Genomic DNA, 20055 nt, shown 5'->3' with positions numbered 1-20055 from the left:
ATCTCGGTCCCCTATAAACATTCCTTTCCTTCTCCAAATGACACTTACAAATATTGCATTCAAAACAAACACATAACGTTGCTACGTTTTATTCTTAACAGCGAAACACATTCATACTGTAAGCCTACAAAATTCAATAAACAAACTTTTTGTTTGTTTACATATCCAATTGGTTGAACGAAAACCTTTAGCCTAACTCAACATTTTGCTTTTGTGAAATTAGAATAGTTTTTACTCTTGTTCACACTTGTGTATTTTGTCTGAGCGCGGATCTGCCGCCCTTTGGAATGCTAGAATAGACACTGAACCGCAGCAACTCTGTCTCCTAATTTAGAGCAAGCCAAAATATCAGGTCTCTGATTGCGGATAGCGCGTGAATGTTCCCATCTTTCGGTACACCACCAACCATCATCACAACCCCCTCTAGTACCTCACTTTCAGTGTGTATCGATGAACTAACTGCCAAAAATCTATTAGCGCACGCTGCTGTCATGAGTAAACAAATTCTCTGTCGAATTATCGGAGTCATTGCTAGTTGGACAGATCTGTCAACACTTTCTCTTCTTCGATTTATTTTTCCGTCATTGCGGTTGCCCCCGGTGTAATTGGATACCACCAATTAGCAAACGTACTGCTGTAGTAGACTCTAAGCATCGAAACGTCAAACGTTTACTACTTTTTCTTTTTTTTTCTTTCTCGGTTGTTTTCTTATCTCATTGTACTTATCGGTACATCCGCCTACTGTACCACTACTCGTCATCACTCGCTTCACCGACTGTCAACCAACAATCTACTACTACCTTACGAAACCAATAACAACTAATGTACTCGCAAACCACAACCAAAAATAAACATCTAACTGTCTTGCGTCTCCACCGAATTCGACGACGATGACGACAACGAAACGCACTCGCACTCACACAGGTACCGGCCATTTCTCTTGCCTACGAAGCCGCCGAGAGCGACATTATGAAGCGCCGTCCTAGAGATCCGTACCGTGACAATCTGGTCAACCGCAGGTCAGGACTACCGCCATTACAAAAAAAAAACAATGACAACAGTCAAAACCGCTGTTTACCACCTGTCAAGTCTTTTGTTTATAAACTATGTATTTGCAAACGAATCGCAATGTTTTTGTTTTTCGTTGGTTACTCTTTTATGGGTTAGATTTGGTTTGTTTTTCTACAGACGCTGACACGAAATTGTGATCTTTGTTATTGTATCTCTCCAGCTGTTGCCACAAGTTTCGATAACGTTCTCAAATGCCTTAAATTTTCCCAATTGTTTACACCTTTACACTTCATGGGCGTTTGGAAAAAAAGAAAGCGAAAACTTCGATCAATTATGGTGCTGTCATCCATGCTGGCAGAGCAGACGCCTCACAAGTCGTACTGTGTAGATCTCATATTGTCAATATTTCCAGGAATGACAACATTAGCAATGTCAATTGATTAGTTCTAGCACTTCGAGGAATATCCGATTTGACATATGCAGTACTAGAATGTAGCGTTGACTTCTAATTTCCTTCTCTGTCTTCATCTCTCTCTTTGTCTGTCAAAATGAATTTGCGTTGATTTCATTGCGATACTCTGTACGGAAATTAGAACAGCTTGAGAGTTTAATTCGTCAGATGGTTTAGTTTAGTTATTATTCGTTCGTTTGCCTTAATTTGTTTTAGATGTTTGAACCTTGAAATAGCATTTTTAGATATGACATGTGTCACCACTTTCACTCTGGTTTTGATTAGATTCGTTACCGACACAGAAACATGTATAAGTTTTTATTTTTCGTTGGTTTAGCTTTAGATGTTTTCAGTTAAGAGTTCCATTTTGTTTAGAGAATAAACATTATTTCTCAATACTTGTGTAGATCAGTGTTTGTTCGTTCCAGTTTTAACTTGACCCCTTAGATGTTGGCAAATAGTCATAATTGGTGAGCACGTACCTCACAAAATCGTATCAACCTCGATCTACTTAGTGTGTTTGGTTATTTCTAGCTGTTGTTGTACTAGATTTTACACAATACAATTGCGAAATAGTGAAACTTACACAGGAACATCGTATTAGAACACACTTGACAACAACAAAACAAGACTGACATCAAACAATGCAGACAAAACAAAAATCCACTCTGCCACATTCTTCTAAATGTTGTTGTTGTTCTTAATGCGGCGATGAAGCATTAGCCCATCTGAATAGACCAACAAACAAACAAAACTCATCCGCTTTCCGCGCGCTTATCGCTGCTTCCAAATGTTCCAATTCCACTACAATGCCCCCCCCCAAACTGCCCAGTTCCCATTTATCCGTTACATCCCTGGCTTTTGAGTTTTTTCAAATGTCACTCGCCTCATTCTCCACCCGCGCTGACGAGTTTGACGCCTCTGATAGCACGTGTCAAACTCATCGCAATGCGTTAGGCATAATTTGTCCAACTGTCAAAAACGTGAGTATACCCGCCGTCGAAACAAAAGAAGAATACTTTTTCTATAAACTTCTTGGTTGAATTCGATTTCTTCTTTACAAAGTCAATCTAATGTTATTTGCGAACTTTGCAGTGATATCCCCCAACCTTTAACAAGGGGTTTAGTCGTAAACAAAAACCCTTCAAGTAGCTGCAAAAACGTGAACAACATTGGATTCCTAATGAATATCAGTTTATTTTCCTTCTCTTCCTTCGCTTTTCCAGAAGCTTGACTGCTCTTATACGCCTTTTTTGTTCATAATCACTTTCATTTCTTTTCCAAAGTAGTCCGTTCGACGGTATCATTACCCTGAAAGTAAATCATCAACGGGAGATTGTCGCCAATATTTAGCATGCCAATTGCTTGCCCTTCATAACATTTCGATATAACTACTCTTAATTCTAACAAAATCAACTCTAACTCCTTTGCATGGTTCAGATAGCTCGTTAGTTGTAGTTGTGTATGTTTGTACTAACTCTAAGGCGAATATTTGGGAACTCGTCCAACAAATGTAATACGAAATTGCTTCCCAAGTGTTCGGCCTGCTGTATCAAATATGATGCTTCTAATTTAGATTTAAGTTTAACGTGCTTATGTTTTGGTTTCACTAACTATCTACTTGCCTTTAGCAAAATCTAATAAAAAAAATACAAAGTGACAGCTGATGCATAAAATAATACATGATCAAGAACCCGAAACGCGATCAGCTGCCATTTTGTCTCGAATCCCAATTAGACCTTTCCGCTCTACAGAAAAAAAATATCTTCACGATCTCGCCATGGGCAGTCGAATCAGGTTTACTCACATTTCCTTTTTTTTTCGCCTTCTTCAATCGCCGACGCGCTTCCGCAGACTTATCTCGATGGCTTATGGACAGATCGGTATGATCCAGGCCGCCGCCGGCTTCTTCGTCTACTTCGTCATCATGGCCGAGAATGGATTCTTGCCGCTGCACCTGTTCGGCCTGCGCAAGGGCTGGGACTCGAAGGCCGTCAACGATCTGACCGACTCGTACGGACAGGAATGGGTAAGTGTTATTGCATTGGGATACAGCAAACAAGATGCCGATTAAGTGCCAGAGTATCCGGGACTTTGCCAATCGAAAATTTTCCAAAAAGTATAATAGTTTAGAAAAAGCAACATAATTTTGAATAATTAGAATGAAGCGTTCTAAAATGGTAACAGTGGCGCCCAACTTGAAACCGCAACATTTGTTTTACCATGTTTCACATTTTGAACTCCTTGCAGTTCATTTGAATCTCAAAATTTCTAGCCATAATACTGATGAGATTAAGTTCAGTCTTAGTGATGGTAGTCAGTTTTATAATGTTTGTCAAAAACAGCACACAAAATTGCTTACAATGGCGCCCAACTCCAACACAATTTCTTTTTCCAGTCGCAGGCAGTCTGTAGGAAATTTATTTACATATTTATTCCATGAATTGCCTGCCACTCATTTATGCTTTAACGAAGTACTGAATTCAGCAATACACAAAACTATTCGTTACACTAATGAAGGTTCCATATTCTTCCAAATAGCCAAGTGGAGAATTGTACTGTTAAAAGCAAGACACCATCGATACGACCCTTGATGTTTAAATGTGAATTGGGGCTCATCAAACCTTCACGCATTTAAACGGTAAAGTTAAAACTGTCCTGTCCTGTACCTGACATTGTGTCCCTTATACGCAACTAAGTAGAAAATAAAAAAATATATATGTATATTAGGGTGGCTCAAATTAGTATGGGAAAAACTTTGTTCAATTTTTGTGATGGGCCGCCCTCTTATTCGGTTCTATTTGATGGCCTGATGCTCTGGACAAAATTTCAGCCAAATCGGTCAACGTTTGGCCAGTGCTAAACTCGTTGGAAGTTTATATGGAAAAATGTATGTAGAAACATCCAAAAACAGTAAATTGCAGCTGGACTACACAACTTACGATGAAGAACTATGATACTCATTCAGATCTTGGAGAATTTAATACAGAATGTTAAGCAGAAAACCGCGAGAAGATTCGAGTTTGCCCGGCTAAGTTATTAGCATTTCTCTGAAGTGGGGTTTGAGCAAATTTCGTTTCTTTTACCTTTGAAAAGAAATAAATTCACCCCTACAACACTCCAGTAAAATGCTAATATCTTTGCGTAATAAACTCTAATCTTCTCGCGGTTTTCAGCATAACATTCTGTATTTTATTTTACAAGAACTGAATGAGTATCATGGTTCTTGGTCGTAAATTGTGCCGTCCAACTGCAAATCACTGTTTTGGGATGTTTCTGCATACAATTTTTCATATAAACTTCCAACAAGTTTAGCACTGCCCAAACGTTGACCGATTTGGCTGAAATTTTGTCCAGAGCATCAGGGCATCAAATAGAACCGAATAAGAGGGCGGCCCATCAAAAAATTTGAAAAAGTGTTTTTTGAGCCACCTTAATGTATATATATAAAGAAGATACAACATTTGTGAATTACGCATTTTTTTTGTTTATAAATCGGCACTCACTAAACTATGAAGTCTGATCTTTAAAAAGAGTACTTGATATTGTGATTCTATTTGCCACCTTCTCCCCTATACGCAATTGAACTCAGTGTGAAGTTGATTTAAAAAGTTCCGTAACTCCAGATTGCTATGAGAATAGGTCGTATGTGCAAATGAGAGACTTTCTCGCTCTTTTTAGCTAATACATGGGCTAGTTTTGCATTTTTTACTACATTTGCACTTCAGTATGATAAACAAGCCTATTTTCTTTAGATTAGATGAGATCAAGAGATCCGAAGTAAACTTTTGATAGCTCTGTAATAACTAAAAGAGAAAGGAAGCCAAGAGAGGCTCTCTTTTGCAAACACGACCTAATCTTAAAGCATTGTAGAACTTTGTTTATAATTGTCGTAGCTAAGATTAATTTTTATCAAAACGCGTAGTTTAAGCACCTTTCTGAAACATCACGAGTCTGAGTTTTGTTTAATAGAAAAACAATTATACTTAAAAACAGAATTTAAGGGTGCTTCCATAAAAATCGCTCTTAACTCCGAAAGTATTCATCGTAGGAAAAAAGTTTTTAAAGCAAAATGCCATATTTTTGCTAGATCTACAACTTTGCTGAAGAGATACTTTTTTTTCTACCGCGCTTGTGGATTCTAAACTTTTTCAATAGTAGGTACTATTGAAAAGTAATACAGTCGACTCTCTACAGCTCGATGTTCTATATCTCGATATCTCTCTCTATGTCGATGGTTTCCTCGGTCCCTTCAATCTGCATACATTTGGGCATTCTACATCTCGATAGCCTTCCTATCTCAATATCTCTCTATCTCGATGTATTCTGATCATATTTTGCTCTGGATTCAGTCTAAGGACATAAGGTCGATATGTTCAAATTTTTAGACTGATTGACCATGACTTTTGTTTTGTTGACGTTTTTCATAGCAACGAGCTTTTTTGGATCTAGTACCCATTTCAATTTTGCTTCCATTTCTCGATATCTCCCTATCTTGATAGTCTCTTCAATATCGAGATGTGGAGAGGCGACTGTATTTATTTAAATGTGGGCAATATCGCACCTTCCCCATCCAGCGTCGCACGAATCAGCCTAGGCCTTTTCCTGGCCCATCCTCATCACGATTTCAATTGGTCTTATAGACACCTTACTTTACCAAATCCAGAGGCAATGTAGGTTTAACTTAAGATAGAGCTTAAGAGCAACATATGCCGTGGATTTTTGTTGATCTAGCCGTATATTGTATTTAAAAATTTTAGATTTTAATCACTATTATAAGAAGTTTTAGTTTGTAGAGAATCACACCAACTTCGTTGTACCTGGATCATTTGCAATTCTTCCCACTTATTGTTTTGGTCCCATTCGTCGGTGTCCATCATCATCGATAGCTCTCTTCTTCATACGATCATCCGCAACTGGTGATTTGGTCACAGTTTAGACTAATAGCTTGACCAGTCACAGTTGACCAGTACCAGGGGGTCTTGTCGTGACATCCCCCCGTCCGTGAACCTTGTTTGGTCCTCAGGAGCCCCTGACAGAAGTTCAAGCTCTCTCGCACGTCAAGTACCGCCGTAGAACCCCGGATGATGTGCGGACGTATGCTTGCCGAACTCTCCCATCACGCCCCGGCACTACTGCTTCTACTCGTCCTCTAACCCACTGGTACCTCGCCGTTTCGCTCACGACCATCCCCTACCGCGATATATTTCACTTCTTCGAACCATTTCCCTCGTCGGGTGATCACTGGAATATACTCCTTCTGCCACCTAACCCAGAACTTTTCTGTGATTGACTGCGCTAGTCTCCATCCACTACGCAGCACCGCCGGATTTGCGATTGGTCCAAACGGTTGAACCTTATCTTCGCTGGATGACCTCAGGAGAAAATGGTTGGGGTTGAGAGCCTTCTGGTCTGCAAACTCAAGCGTGCCTCACGTGCCTCCACCTCGAGCAGTACCGTCTCCAGGACCTCATCGTCTGGTGTGCGTGGTGCTTCTGACACCAAACTCATGGCTACCTTGACCGACTTGACCAGCCGCTCCCAAGCGCCACCCATATGGGGGCAGCAGGTGGAATGAAACGCCACTGTGTAGTAGCAGTCGTAAATGTGGCGGCCAGTACTTGATTGCGTGCTACCACTTTCTTCTTCTCCAGTTGATTGTTCGCGCCTTGAAAACACGTTCCGTTATCCGTATAGAACTCCGCAGGCGAGCCGCGACGTGACACAAAGCGTCGAACTGCCATTATGCAAGACTCCGTTGAAAGGCTGTGCATGACCTCTAAGCGTACCGCCCGGATGGTAAGACAAGTAGTCATCTACCCATCTTTTCACCTGACTCCTACCAACTTTAACCAATAATGGTCCGAAATAGTCAAGGCCAACATATGTGAACGGTCGAACGTACGGTTTCTGTTGGACTTCTGGTAGAGGAGCCATGTCAGGGGGGCTAGGGAAGGCTTTCCTCACTTCACATATTCTACAGGTTTTGGTGACCTTTTGGATCAATGCTCGGCACGGTGTCTTTATCCAAAGAGTCTTATTTTCAAAAAAATCAGTTTCTCTAAAACACCCACTACACGAAAGTATAGGTTTTCCTTTTTCACGTAGGTGCATTTTCAAAATGTTCTATCGGGGGTCATTTTTCCATACATTTTGGAGGGAGTTAAATCGGCTATCGTTTGAGATTTCAATGGAGTTTGCACCAGCATGTACTTGGGTGGGTGTTTGCGTGTTTCAAAGATACTGATTTTTGAAAAATAATATTTCCCCACAGAGACACCGTGCTCAGAGCTTCGCTATTTCGAATCGCTGACGCATTTCGTTGGCGATGGTTTCACGGTTAGCGTGGCGGAATCGGCGATGGTACCAGTCTGTAAGGAGAAACGTAATTAGATGTTGCCTAGGGAGAATGGCTGGGTACTTAGCTTCGTTCGGTGCAAAGGCTGCAGCACCGATTCTCCCACGCATTCGAAGTACTCCATTTACATCAAGAAATGGCCAGTTTTTGTAGATGGAGGTTGATTTAGCAACACGTTCATGTCGGGCGTTGGGTGAAGATCCTTTTGTGGCTGAAAGGGAGGCGATTTCTTCAGGAAATGCGTCCGAATGCGCAATCTTTCACAACCCTTCTTCGGTCCGCTTTAGTTCGACTTGTTGGAGAGCACTTTGTTGCAGCATGTCGCCTCTAGACTTCCGTCGTATATTGTCGATGAATCGAAGCACAAACGCCATTGTTCGGTGTAGTCTGGTCCATCTGCTGAATCTAGAAACGTTGATCAACGGAAGAGTGGTGCAGTGGACGTGGTTTGATCGAAGTTCCTCAGTTGTGATAGGTGTCTTGATTTGCTGAGGCCAGAATTCTTCTGATTCATAAAGAAATCGTGGTCCAGTGAACCACGAATCATTTGAGGCGAAATCAGGACCGACTTTCCGCAAAGTCAGCGGGATTTATTCCAGAAGGAACCCATCTCCATTCCTCCATTCCATAACTTCTTACTCACTGTAAAAAAAAATAGAAGTGCGAAACTAAAAGTGAGAGGCCTCCTCACTTCTCACTTTTAATGGAGATCCTCTCTGCCAAACGACCATTAAGGTCGGCGTTTTCAGTCCAACGACTTTTTCGCCTAAATGGCCTGTTCGGCCAAACCCCCAGTAACATCTGCTGGTTCCTAATCCGGCAATATTGGAGTCAGCTAATCCGGAAATACTGGAGTAGCAACCGCGAGCGGTCAATTATGCTCATTCTCATGCTCAAATGGTCTGTTCGGCCAAACGGCCCCTTTCTGCTAAACGACTGTTCCGATCAAACGGCACTATTGGCCAAATGCCCTTTTCGGCTGTATAGCCCTTTCGGCCAAATGACTACTGGCATGTCCAGCCAAAAAGTACATTCCACTAAACACTTTTCAGCCAAATGGCATTTGACCGAATGGTTTTCGGCCAAACGGCTCTTACCCGCTGGGATCTGATAATCGGGACATTGTCCAGCAACCGTCAACAAAGTTGGCTCATTCAATACGGGAGACAGACGACGGAAGATAATTTGGAGTGTTATTTTAACTGTTTCCCAGATACTGATTATCAGTTTGTACAAACAAGGGGTCAGCTTTTCCGGGGCCAGCTTAATGAGTTCAGCCCCAATACTATCTTTAACAGATTCTGAGGATCGAAGTAGTTAGCGCGTGTGAATGGCAGCAAATCAATTTCGCTGCCATAAATTTTCGAACTGAAAGTTTTTTATGCCTGCGAATTCCTTAGATGAATTATTTTATATCGTGCAAATGTGCAGTTTTGAGAAAAAAAAATAGATTCGAAGTATAGTTTCGATGACAGTCTGTTGAGTATGTTTTTCAGTAATTTGAATTAAATTGCTATGTTACCTAGTGTAGTGGCCTCAAGCTTTTTTTTTGCGTTGCCTGGCCGACAGTACTAGCGGTCATCAAATTGACATAAGGGAGGACGGGGCGTGATTGCACCCTGGGGCAGGAAGAGCACCCCTTTGTTTTACCGCTATTATGTCTTTCTCTTTCTAAACAATCCCGCACACTGTTAAACTTTAGATATGTGTAGTCCTTGTCAGTTGGGTGACATCGTGTAGATATTTTGTGATATCGTTTCGATGTGTTCGGCTGTGAACAGAGAAAGGAGTTTTCGATTGTAGCAACAATTTGCGTGAGGACCAAGAACGAAGAATTACTTTGATGGGGGTTTTTGTTATGGATGAACAATTCTTGAGAGTTACACATAAAGGAAGCTACGAAAGCGACTAACGACTCTTCACATTACAGTATTTTAGTTAGAATTTTAGCGAACAAGTTCTTCAGTCCTTCTTTCAGCTTCTTAATGCTTCTGTAATTCAGTCTTCCGTTTTTTCAGTCTTGAAGTATTAAAGTCTTCCACTTCTTCACTTCTTTCTTTCAGTCATTCAGTTTTTCTATTTTCCCGCTTCTCAGTTTTCTAGTCCTTCGGTCTTTTGATCTTCCAGTCTCTCAGTCCTTCATACTTCCAGTCTTTCCGTCTCTCAGGCTTTTGGTTTTTCAGACTCTCAGTCTCTCAGTTCTTCAATGTTTCAGAATTTTTTCAGTTTATCAGTCTTCCAATCTTTCAGTCATTCAGTCTTTCAGAATTTCAGCCTTTCGGTCATTTAGACTGTCAGTCTTTCAATCTTTAAGTTTTCCAGTCTTTCAATCTATCAGTTTTTCAGTCATTTAGCCGTTCAGTCTTTCAGTCTTGTTGTTTTTCAGTTTTTTCCTTTTTTATTCTTTTCGAAAACTCTCTCAGTGTGCCAGTCTTTCAATCTTTCAGACTTTCAATCTTTAAGCCTGTAGTCTTTCAATATTGCAATTTTCAAGTTTCTCACAGTCTTTAACTTTTTCAGGTTTTTCTTCTTATGTCCTTTTAAAAATATTCCAATCTCTCAGTTTTTCAGTCTTCCAGTTTTTAAAATCTTTCAGCATTCCAATCCTTCAGTCTATCAATTTATCAAAGTTTCAGTCTTCCATTCTTTCTCAGTCTTTCAGTCTTTCAGCCCTCAAGTGTTTCAATATTTCAGACTTTCAGTCTTTTTAGTTTTTAGTCTTTCAGTTTTTCAGTCGTTCAATGAACAAGTTAAATACCAACAAGTGTAACATTTTATCTTAGTCCTTGCTACACATTTAGCGATTGAAAAACTTCCTGAGGCTGTAGTCTACTTTTATTACGGTAATAAATCTTGCTAACTCTGTTTTCAACAATGCATTTCAATTACAATAATGGAATCCATAAGAATGAACAATAGTTGAAAACAAACTGAATGAAAACATAGTCATTACCCACACTAAAGAAATTAATGAAAAACAAACGACATTTAGAATAAATGTAAATTAACAGAATATGTCTGGCTTTGCATTCTTATTTAACCTTAAATTTAGATAAAATAAGGGTCTATTGCAATAGCTTTGCTATTACTATCAATGTGGTTGTGAATATCTCCTTATTTTCAATTTCAATCCCGCTTCTTTTCTGCTTTCCTAACGGGCGCCTAATCCAAAATTCAAATAAAAAATCGCTCACTTTGAGCGATTGATTGTTTATTCTGGCGAAGGATGAACAATTGAACAAGATAAGGAAATTCTAATACAGTTGTATCATAGGTCACATCAATTTCCATGGTGAATCCCGATCTATGTTACTGATAACTCCTCCCAACTAACACAACTTCCTTCCCGTGGTAATTGTGGAGATGCAGATATATTCTCGGTCTGTAATAGCAACACGAACTAAACTAATATATCCTCCCTATCCAAACTGACAGTAAGGATTTGGCCGGGGCTTTAGGAGGCCAATCGGGTTGTACTCGACTGCATGGACCGCTCCCTTGGAGGGAAGAACAAATGAACCATCAATGTAGGTTCAAATATCTGGCATTCAGTAGCGATTGGGATCTTTCGGGATATCTCGTTCGATGTAATTCAGCTCGACGAAGACTTTCCAGTTGTCAGCGTCCGTCTCCGAGGTAATTACCAAGTCAGCGTGGTAAATCTCTACTTACCCTGTGGCTCTTTACCTGGCATCGAGAATACGTAAACGATATCATTAACCACTTTCCCGCCCCTATCCTTCTCATAAGGGATATGAACGCTTATCATCTAGCCTGGGGTGACCACAGGTCTTATCCCTGTGATATCGCGATTCTCGAATCTTTCGAGAACACGGACCTAGTAACTCTTAACAACGGTTTGCTTACCTTTTTTAACGGCCCCTCGGCTACCACCATTGACGTGACGGCAGCCAGTTGGACCATCACTTAAATGGTAAATGTCCACCGACCTACCCGGGAACAATCATTATCCGATTTTGGTCACTGTCCATGTTTCGCCCTTGGCTTCACCCGGAGGGCTAGATGGCGCTACTGTTGCGTGCGTACCACAAACTAACCAGCGGGCTGGACGAAATGCACGCCGCTGGTGGTCGGACGACACGCGCCGTGTGTTTAAGACGAGAAGGAAGACCCTCGGAGCGCTGCGGACTTCCCGCTGGTCACCTTAACCATGACTATACAGAAAAAACACCATGAATGCATGCCAGTAATTCTAGTAGCAAAGAGAAAACAGTGGATGGATTTTCTCAATTCACCCAGCCCCAGCCAATCTGCAGCCGAATTCTGGGGAAAAGTAAACGCACTTAGTGATAAGCAAAGGTCTTTTTCCATACATCTCGACGCACCGGATCGTACCATCTTTGATCCCTTTGAGGTGGCCAACGCTCTCGGGAAATATCTTCTATCCATCTGATTTTCAGCGGGCTTCTTCTTCTTCTTATTTTTCTTCATTGGCATTACATTCTCCACTGGGACATCGCCGCCTCGCAGCTTAGTGTTCATTAAGCACTTCCACAGTTATTAACTGCGAGGTTTCTAAGCCAAGTTACCATTTCCGCATTCGTATATCATGTGGTTAACACGATGATACTTTTATGCCCAGGGAAGTCGAGACCATATCCAATCCGAAAATAGTCTAAACCGGCACCGGGAATCGAACCCAGCCACCCTCAGCATGGTCTTGCTTTGTAGCCGCGCATCTTACCGCACGGCTAAGGAGAGCCCCCAGCGGGCTATCACCAGTAGATCTTCGTCTCTCTTCGCCTTCGTCTCTCCAACAGCGAAAAAGTGTGGATTTTCCGGCAGCCACCTTGCTTTTGTTCGGAGTTTCCTCGTTAGGACGCTGTTTTCAAATTATGATGGGTAATCATTGTTCGAGGACCTTTCCAGAGAAAACAGGAGTTCCACAAGGCTCAGTTCTAGCTGTCATGTTATTCTTCGTGGCTATGAACGAGGTGTTTCGTTATCTAATCGCCAACATCTTCTTCTTCTTCTTATTGGCATTACATCCCCACACTGGGACAGAGCCGCCTCGCAGCTTAGTGTTCATTAAGCACTTCCACAGTTAATAACTGCGAGGTTTCTAAGCCAGGTTACCATTTTTGCATTCGTATCTCATGAGGCTCACACGATGATACTTTTATGCCCAGGGAAGTCGAGACAATTTCCAACCCGAAAATTGCCTAGACCGGCACCGGGAATCGAACCCAGCCACCCTCAGCATGGTCTTGCTTTGTAGCCGCGCGTCTTACCGCGGCTACAAATATATATCCAACATATATATCCAATATCTTTGTATATGCAGACGATATTCTGCCGGTTGTCGTACACGGATCAAGACACAATCTGCAGCCAGTGCAGTCTTCCGCTGAGCGAACTCAGTAGGCTTCACCTAATTTGGACCTTGTCGAAGCATCATCGAACAAACAAAAGAGGGCTCCGGTTAAAGCTCGAACAGGTTATCATTGATAGCCGCCTACTCTACGGCATTGAACTGACCTGAAGCGCCAATTTAAAACATGCATGTTTTCCATTTTTCTGTTAAAGAGCTCGATGAGTATTACTCGTTAACAACATTTTTGGAAAATGGTGTGTACGTCACTTTTTCAGATTACGGCAGTATCGTCCACCGCATCTTCGTCAAAACTCTGTCACCGACTTGTAATTGCTACCTTCGAGCCAATTCCTCAGGATTGTTATTCTCAACACTAGCCGATTATGCCTGTGCTGAGACATACATCTTGCCTTTTCGCCACGGTGTGCTGGCGGCCATCTGCCGCAAAACCGCCACGTTCGAACAGCGTTCTGGAAAATACAGGACCCCTCTCCTCATTCACACAATGGCCCGCGACAGTCTTCCTCCAGTGGCGCGAGTTCACTGGCAAGGAGCGAGGAGCTGGCACTCCTCATCAGCCATTGTAAATATATCCATAGGTTACAGCTTCCGCATGGGTGATAGTTTCATGGCTCTTAGAAGGTCGGTGGCTGAGCTTCTTAACAGAGATGTTCATAACCACGAAAACAGGTTTACGAATTGGTCGGTTTCGGGTCGTGGATTCGACATTGGTGTCACGGGACCGGTTTCACTGTCTCTGACAGCCTCCCGGATATGAGCAGCATCTTCTCGGCAGAAGCAGCTGCGACATTCATCGTCGCCACCTACCCGTCCAGGAAACCCATCCTCGTCCTGTCTGACTCTGCCAGCGTTATTTCCGCACTCCAGAGCGACCGACGAGCCTAAGCACACCTGGATCCAAGACACCTTGGAGAACATGCTACCGAACACGACCTTCGCTTGTATTCCGGGGCACTTCGGGGTGTTCTCCTTGGCGGAGTTGGATATTAGGGTCAGCGTTCCGTGTCCAGGAATACCTATCATATACATGTTAGCATCAGGGAAACATTGCCCGACGACACTGCCAGCACTGCCGTTCTCATCTGTTTGGTGAAATATGGAGTCCTATATGAACTAATTTAACACAAACGGCTTCATAGGCATCCCGGGATCAATCTCGGGAGTAAGTTTCCACAACATGTAGCTTTCGGGCATTCTTTGGTTTACTCCAAGCAGTGTTGTAAAATGTCATTTGCATTCGTTTGTATAATTTTCGCAGAACGTGACATTTTGGAGAGTTTTCACTTTCCAGCCGCAGATGTTATATTTAGAGTAATGTACCCTTGGACAAAAATATAGCCCTACTCAAGCGTTATGAGTGCATCTAAAATTATAAAGTAGATTTGGCTTCCGAAGAAAGTTATGAACAAATTGGTCAAATGACATGCAGATGACATTTTACAAGCCTGACTCCAAGGCTATAAGTCCCAACCCCTCCAGTGATCGGGCAGTCTGGGAAGCTCAACCCGGGTTCTAAGTACCTCGCAACATCAACATCGATATCATCAAGGTCAGCTGGGGGTAGGGTGGTTAGTATTGGCCAATTTTGACAAATACCGGTATTTGGTGGAGTCAATACCGGTAATACCGGTAAAATATCGGTGTTTGTGGAAACTTACGTTATTGGCTTCTGGGCGAAAAACAAATATTATTGACAAGCTTCAAATGATAATATAATTGCTGTTGAGCTGGGCAAAGTGAAACAAAGTAGACATAACATAGTAAGCGTTTCATCTCTCAATCCGCATCGCCAATTGTTGGCAATGTTGTCAGCTGCTGGAAATGCTCTCTCTGTAGTTCAACCGAAGTGGGACGAATGGTTTCAAGAGCGTCGAAAATCAGTGTCAAGAACTTGCTCTTAATCCCTTCAAACTCATAGTAGGAGAACTCTACGGATCCTGCTAGCAAGGATCCTGGCATCAACGTATGGTTGCCACCGGCAACGCAAATGTTTTGTCTGTTGCAGTCACTCCAAGACAAACTTCACGATTCGTAGGCATAGAGGCATACCTATTCTTCGCACCGATCGTCAGGTGTAGTCGTTGTCTTAGCTTCAACGATCGCATCAGGAATTATTAGACGCTTAAAGATCTCGTCCGCTTGCGGAAACTTTCACCTACCTATTGGTGGTGTTGGCTTGCGTGGGAGAGCTATCAGATTCGTCAAATCGTCGTTTGAATCTTTGTTTACAAAAGTAGATAATTCGTTTTGAAAATTTTGTCTTGAGCTATACCTATAGATGTTTTGAAGTTAACGAAATCTTAATGAGGATATTACAGAGCGATGTTATCTCAAATAGCATATTAATGTAGAATTCTGATTCTTATTGGCATAAAATTGATTCAACAGACAAACAGATATAACACATAGAAAATTTTGCTTTCAAATATTTATTATCTGATATTCATGTTTGGTCTGTTTGTCTGTGCCCTGTGCTCCATATATTAATTATTGTAACAGTCATCGTAAGAAATTGTATTTACCTATTCGTTTTTTTCTTTCCCCTGCCCCGCAGACCTACCGTGACCGCAAGACCCTGGAGTTCACCTGCCACACCGCGTTCTTCGTTTCGATCGTCGTCGTCCAGTGGGCCGATTTGATCATTTGCAAGACCCGCCGTAACTCGATTTTCCACCAGGGTATGAGAAACTGGGCGCTCAACTTCGGTCTCGTGTTCGAGACGATATTGGCTGCGATTCTCTCGTATACGCCCGGCATGGACAAGGGTCTGCGCATGTTCCCACTCAAGTGAGTATCGCTTTCTTTTTCCCGTTGTCTATCGATCTACCTACTGTCAAATTCTAATGCACTTTTTCTCTCCGTGCAGATTCGTTTGGTGGCTGCCAGCCTTGCCGTTCAGCTTGGCCATCTTCGTGTACGACGAAATTCGTCGTTTCTACTTGAGACGCAACCCAGGTGGCTGGTTAGAGCAAGAAACGTACTATTAGGTCAACAAATTTATATTTAAAAAGATTAATTAAAAAGAAGAATGAAAAACTGAAAAAACTGGAGATAAAAAAGAATCGTAAAAAATAACAAAAAATGAGCATAAAAAAGTAATTATATTTTTTTAATTATTAAATTTATATAACGTTATAAATTATGATTTCCACACACACAGACACACAAAAAAAGATGAAACACACGAAGATGAAAAATACTAGCGGAAAAGTCGTGAAGAAGATAAGAAGCAGTATCTCCCGTCCTCATCGAACTCAATTCCCCCTTGTGCACATTCTCACATTCACAACCGACAAGTCCCCCCCTTGCATCTATATTATTATCTCACGCACACAAATGCACTCGCCCTGTCCCCCTTCACATGCGTATGGATGTTGCCATGGAAACTTTGTGTAGCGGAGAAAGGAGAAGAGAGCCACACGCGTTTGTCGTACAAACACAAGCAAAAGAGATGTCATGCAGCAGCAGCAATTAGAACGCGATCGGCTCCAGTCGAACCAACACATTTGCACCCGGCCCATCAGTCATCGTCGTACACACGTGCACATACACAAAAACACACAATCACTCACATTCGCCAGTTGCGCATTTTCGGAGCAGCTAATCGTTATTGAAGAAACATCGCGCGTTCGTGTTAGTTTTTAAACCACAGACAGAGACTCTTTAGCAGCCTAAGAGCTGATGAAGCGAAGAGCGAGAGAGGACATTTTACTAAAATTGAGGATAAATGATAAACAAGCGAAACAAGTAAACAGTAATCCAAACCGTGTGCGCTTATCTTCATACCAACACACGCAACCACACTGACAGCCATTGTGTACTATGTCACATGCCATTCTCACGCGTACTCGAAGCCGAAAATAGATGTTTCGTCGTGTGAGTGTTCGTTTCATTCGCCATAATGATGTTCAAAATAAAAACATAAACAAAAAACTAAACCACACAAACATACATTCGAACACCTCTTCTCTCGTGCGCTCGGCAATGCACTCGGAACAAACCCCGCCCGCTCTCCCTCTTTGTCTCTGTCTCTATTCGCTAACCACCCACCTCCGCCACTTTCACCTCCTCCTCTAATCCACCGCTTCCCCTCGACCTTGCTCCCCGCAGTCCTGCCCAATATCGTCTCGAGCAGGGACTACTTCCCCCCCGCCACCCTCGCCCCCTCGCCGCTCCCTTCTCCTCTCTATCTTTCATCATTCTCTTATTATTAATAAATTAAAAATAAAAAAGAAATGAAATCAACTCGTTGTTAGTTACAAAGAAAAGCTAATTTAAAAAATTTAAAAATAATGAAGAAACTCTAGTAGTAGTGAGAAGAATCAACAAAGAACTAAAATTTAGTAGAAGCAAATAAGAAGAAAAAAAACAAGGATAAGCGCAAGGAAAATTTGTTAACGAAAGTGAAGTGAATATATTAGAAGTGAATAAAAGTTGTTTTAAAGATCGTTTTTATTCCTTCTCTTGTTGTTGTACGTTCCATTTTATCTCCCTCTCCTCCTTTTTGTCCCTTGACTTGGTTTTCCTCCCCGTTCCCCATGTTTCAGTTTCTACTTTTTTCGTTTTTCGTCGTGTTTTTTTATTCTCCTCTCTTGTTTTCTTGTTTTACATCCTTCATAAAAAAGATCGCTTTCATGCTTCAGGAAGACTGGCATTGGGGTGTACGCTCTTGTCTTCCTCCCAAAAAGGGCCGTATCCAGACGAGGGGACTTTACCAAGTTTCTTCGCTGTCAAGTGCGTCGCTAACACCCAGCCCCCGCCCTTCCCGGGAGGAAGATTGAAAGAAAAAGAGGAAATCCCAGTACTGCTTCCAGAATTATTTCATAAGAAGCAACACCCAGAAGTGGTCGATCGATTTTTAATGAGCTCTTATTTATTAGTGCATAAAAAGCGATAATTGTTGATTTTTAAGCTGAAAACATAAACCAACAATTTCTGAAAAAAACATAAGCAGAATTACAACAACCAACAACAACAGTAAGCTGCAGATTAAAATCCAAGCGTCTAATATTAAAAACAAGTACATAGAAAGCAGACAAAATGTAAGCAACGCGTCACATAAAACTGCCCGATTGTTGTAAACTAATTAAAAAACGAAAAGAAAAAAGTATTTCAGCATACAAAGAAGAAGAAAAACCATTTAAATGTAAATTGAAAACAAACCGCAGATAAACCAAGTTAGCTAAATTTAAAGAAAAAGCAGGCTATTTGAATTAATACCAATAAATAAAGGAAACAAGAAAACTCGTTATAACTGCTGTAGAACAGATACAAAAACCAGAAAACACACATTCACACAGAGCGAATCAGAAAATGACACGCAAATACACACACAGACACCACACACTTTGAAAATAAGATTAAGATTAAAGTAACAAAAAAAAAACAAGGAAACAATATTTCTCTTCATGAAAACAAAATCGATTCCAATTGATACCAACCCCCCACAAACAAACTCCCAGCCCAGCCAGACACAGAACACACCCACAAACATACGCGCAGAGGACATTTTCAAACAAAAGAAAAAAAAACAACCAAGATTGATAAGTAGAAGCAAGCTAAACTAAGAAAACATTCAGTAACAAAAAAAATGAAGACGAAAAACCATCAACAGTCAGCAGCAACCAGCAGTCTCTAGAAGCGGAGCAATTCCCGGTAGATAATGCAGCAAGAGCAGAACGGTGGTGAAAGCAGAATTGTCAAGAATAAAAAATCAGAACAATAGTATTTAACAAAAACGACGAAAAATGGTAACGAAAGTTCGTTTTATTTGGGGCGTGGTGTAACTTTTTGTCATATCACAGGGTTTCCTTGATTCTCGATTTGATCTGCAATCCCACAATTGTAACGATTTCCATTACTGTTCATACAGCGCCATGAATTCAAGCGGCCACATTTCCCCACATTTCACATTTCCCCTCTGTTGTGGAGTGCTTTTTCCGAAGGTTTTGTGCTGTTCACAACAATGCGTGTGCTCATTCCAGTTCGAGACAGCAGCACGTACGGACGTGTTTTTTGCTCGCGCATTTTTTCCAAGTGTTTTTTCTCGTTCGTTCGCTGTTTACGTTTTCGCTTCGTCGCGTTGGCGTTATTTTCTCCCGGACCCGTCATGGGAGACTCGGTGGCCAATTCGGTTGCTGGAAAAGTGCCTAAGCGCACTGATCTTGGAGGCGCGGGTAACCCCCCCCAAGCAGCTTTTGCAGAGCAACGTGTTCTCGCCATTGTCGTTTGATGACGCCGGCAATCCGCCAAAAAAAAAGAAGCAGCAATCGCAGCTGCCGCAGGTGCAACCGGAGCGGAAAGAGAAGTGCCCGCCCGTGTTTGTCAAGGGCGATCCACCGGAAATGCTCCCAAAAATTCGCCAGCTGATCGCTAAAGGGCTGAAATGTACTTTTCGGCTCTGCAGCGAGGGCGTGAAAGTAATGCCGGCAAACAAGGACCATCATCAATCCGTCGTGGAGTTCCTCGAGGTCCACAAGTATGAGTACTACACTCATGACCACCCCGGCACGAAGCCGCTAAAGGCTTTGCTGCGAGGACTCCACGACATGAAGGAAGAGGAGTAAAAAGCTGAGCTGATATCGCGACCAGCTTTACCTGGTCCACCTGGAGCACGGCTCCACCACGTGGAAGGACCTGAAGCTGGTCGGCGTTATAAATTACACCGTCGTTGACTGGGAGCGATATCGGCCAGTGCACCGTGACGTCACGCAGTGCACCAACTTCTTCAATTTCGGGCACGGCACCAGGAACTGCCGCATGAAGCCGCGCTGCAACAAGTGTGGCGAGCCCCATCTGACTGATGAGTGTGACAAAATGGAGGTGGCCGATCCCAAGTGCGACAACTGTGGCGACAAGCATCGGGCCACCACAAAGGGC

At 42.2% G+C, this 20055-nt stretch overlaps 1 protein-coding gene across 12 annotated transcripts in view; it reads left to right on the top strand.

Moving 5' to 3' along the window:
- The window catches only part of LOC134226083 (sodium/potassium-transporting ATPase subunit alpha), a 209110-nt gene extending 190175 nt beyond the window's left edge, over nucleotides 1-18935 (top strand). For 10 of the 12 annotated variants that reach the window (XM_062706632.1, XM_062706624.1, XM_062706647.1 and 7 more), the window contains 3 exons: nucleotides 3317-3491; nucleotides 15731-15963; nucleotides 16043-18935. In XM_062706632.1, coding sequence (XP_062562616.1) covers nucleotides 3317-3491; nucleotides 15731-15963; nucleotides 16043-16163 — 529 coding nt within the window. In that variant the 3' untranslated portion in view covers nucleotides 16164-18935. Of the gene's footprint in view, nucleotides 1-924; nucleotides 1020-3316; nucleotides 3492-15730; nucleotides 15964-16042 lie in introns of all 12 variants that reach the window. The other 2 variants (XR_009983398.1, XM_062706641.1) reach the window with 2 other exon arrangements.
- Nucleotides 18936-20055: the final 1120 nt, after the last annotated feature.

Source organism: Armigeres subalbatus, chromosome 1 (genome assembly GCF_024139115.2).
Source record: "Armigeres subalbatus isolate Guangzhou_Male chromosome 1, GZ_Asu_2, whole genome shotgun sequence".
Taxonomy (NCBI): Eukaryota; Metazoa; Arthropoda; class Insecta; order Diptera; family Culicidae; genus Armigeres; species Armigeres subalbatus.
The sequence above is the reverse complement of the archived record's forward strand: the minus strand, read 5'-3'. Positions and strand labels throughout refer to the sequence as shown.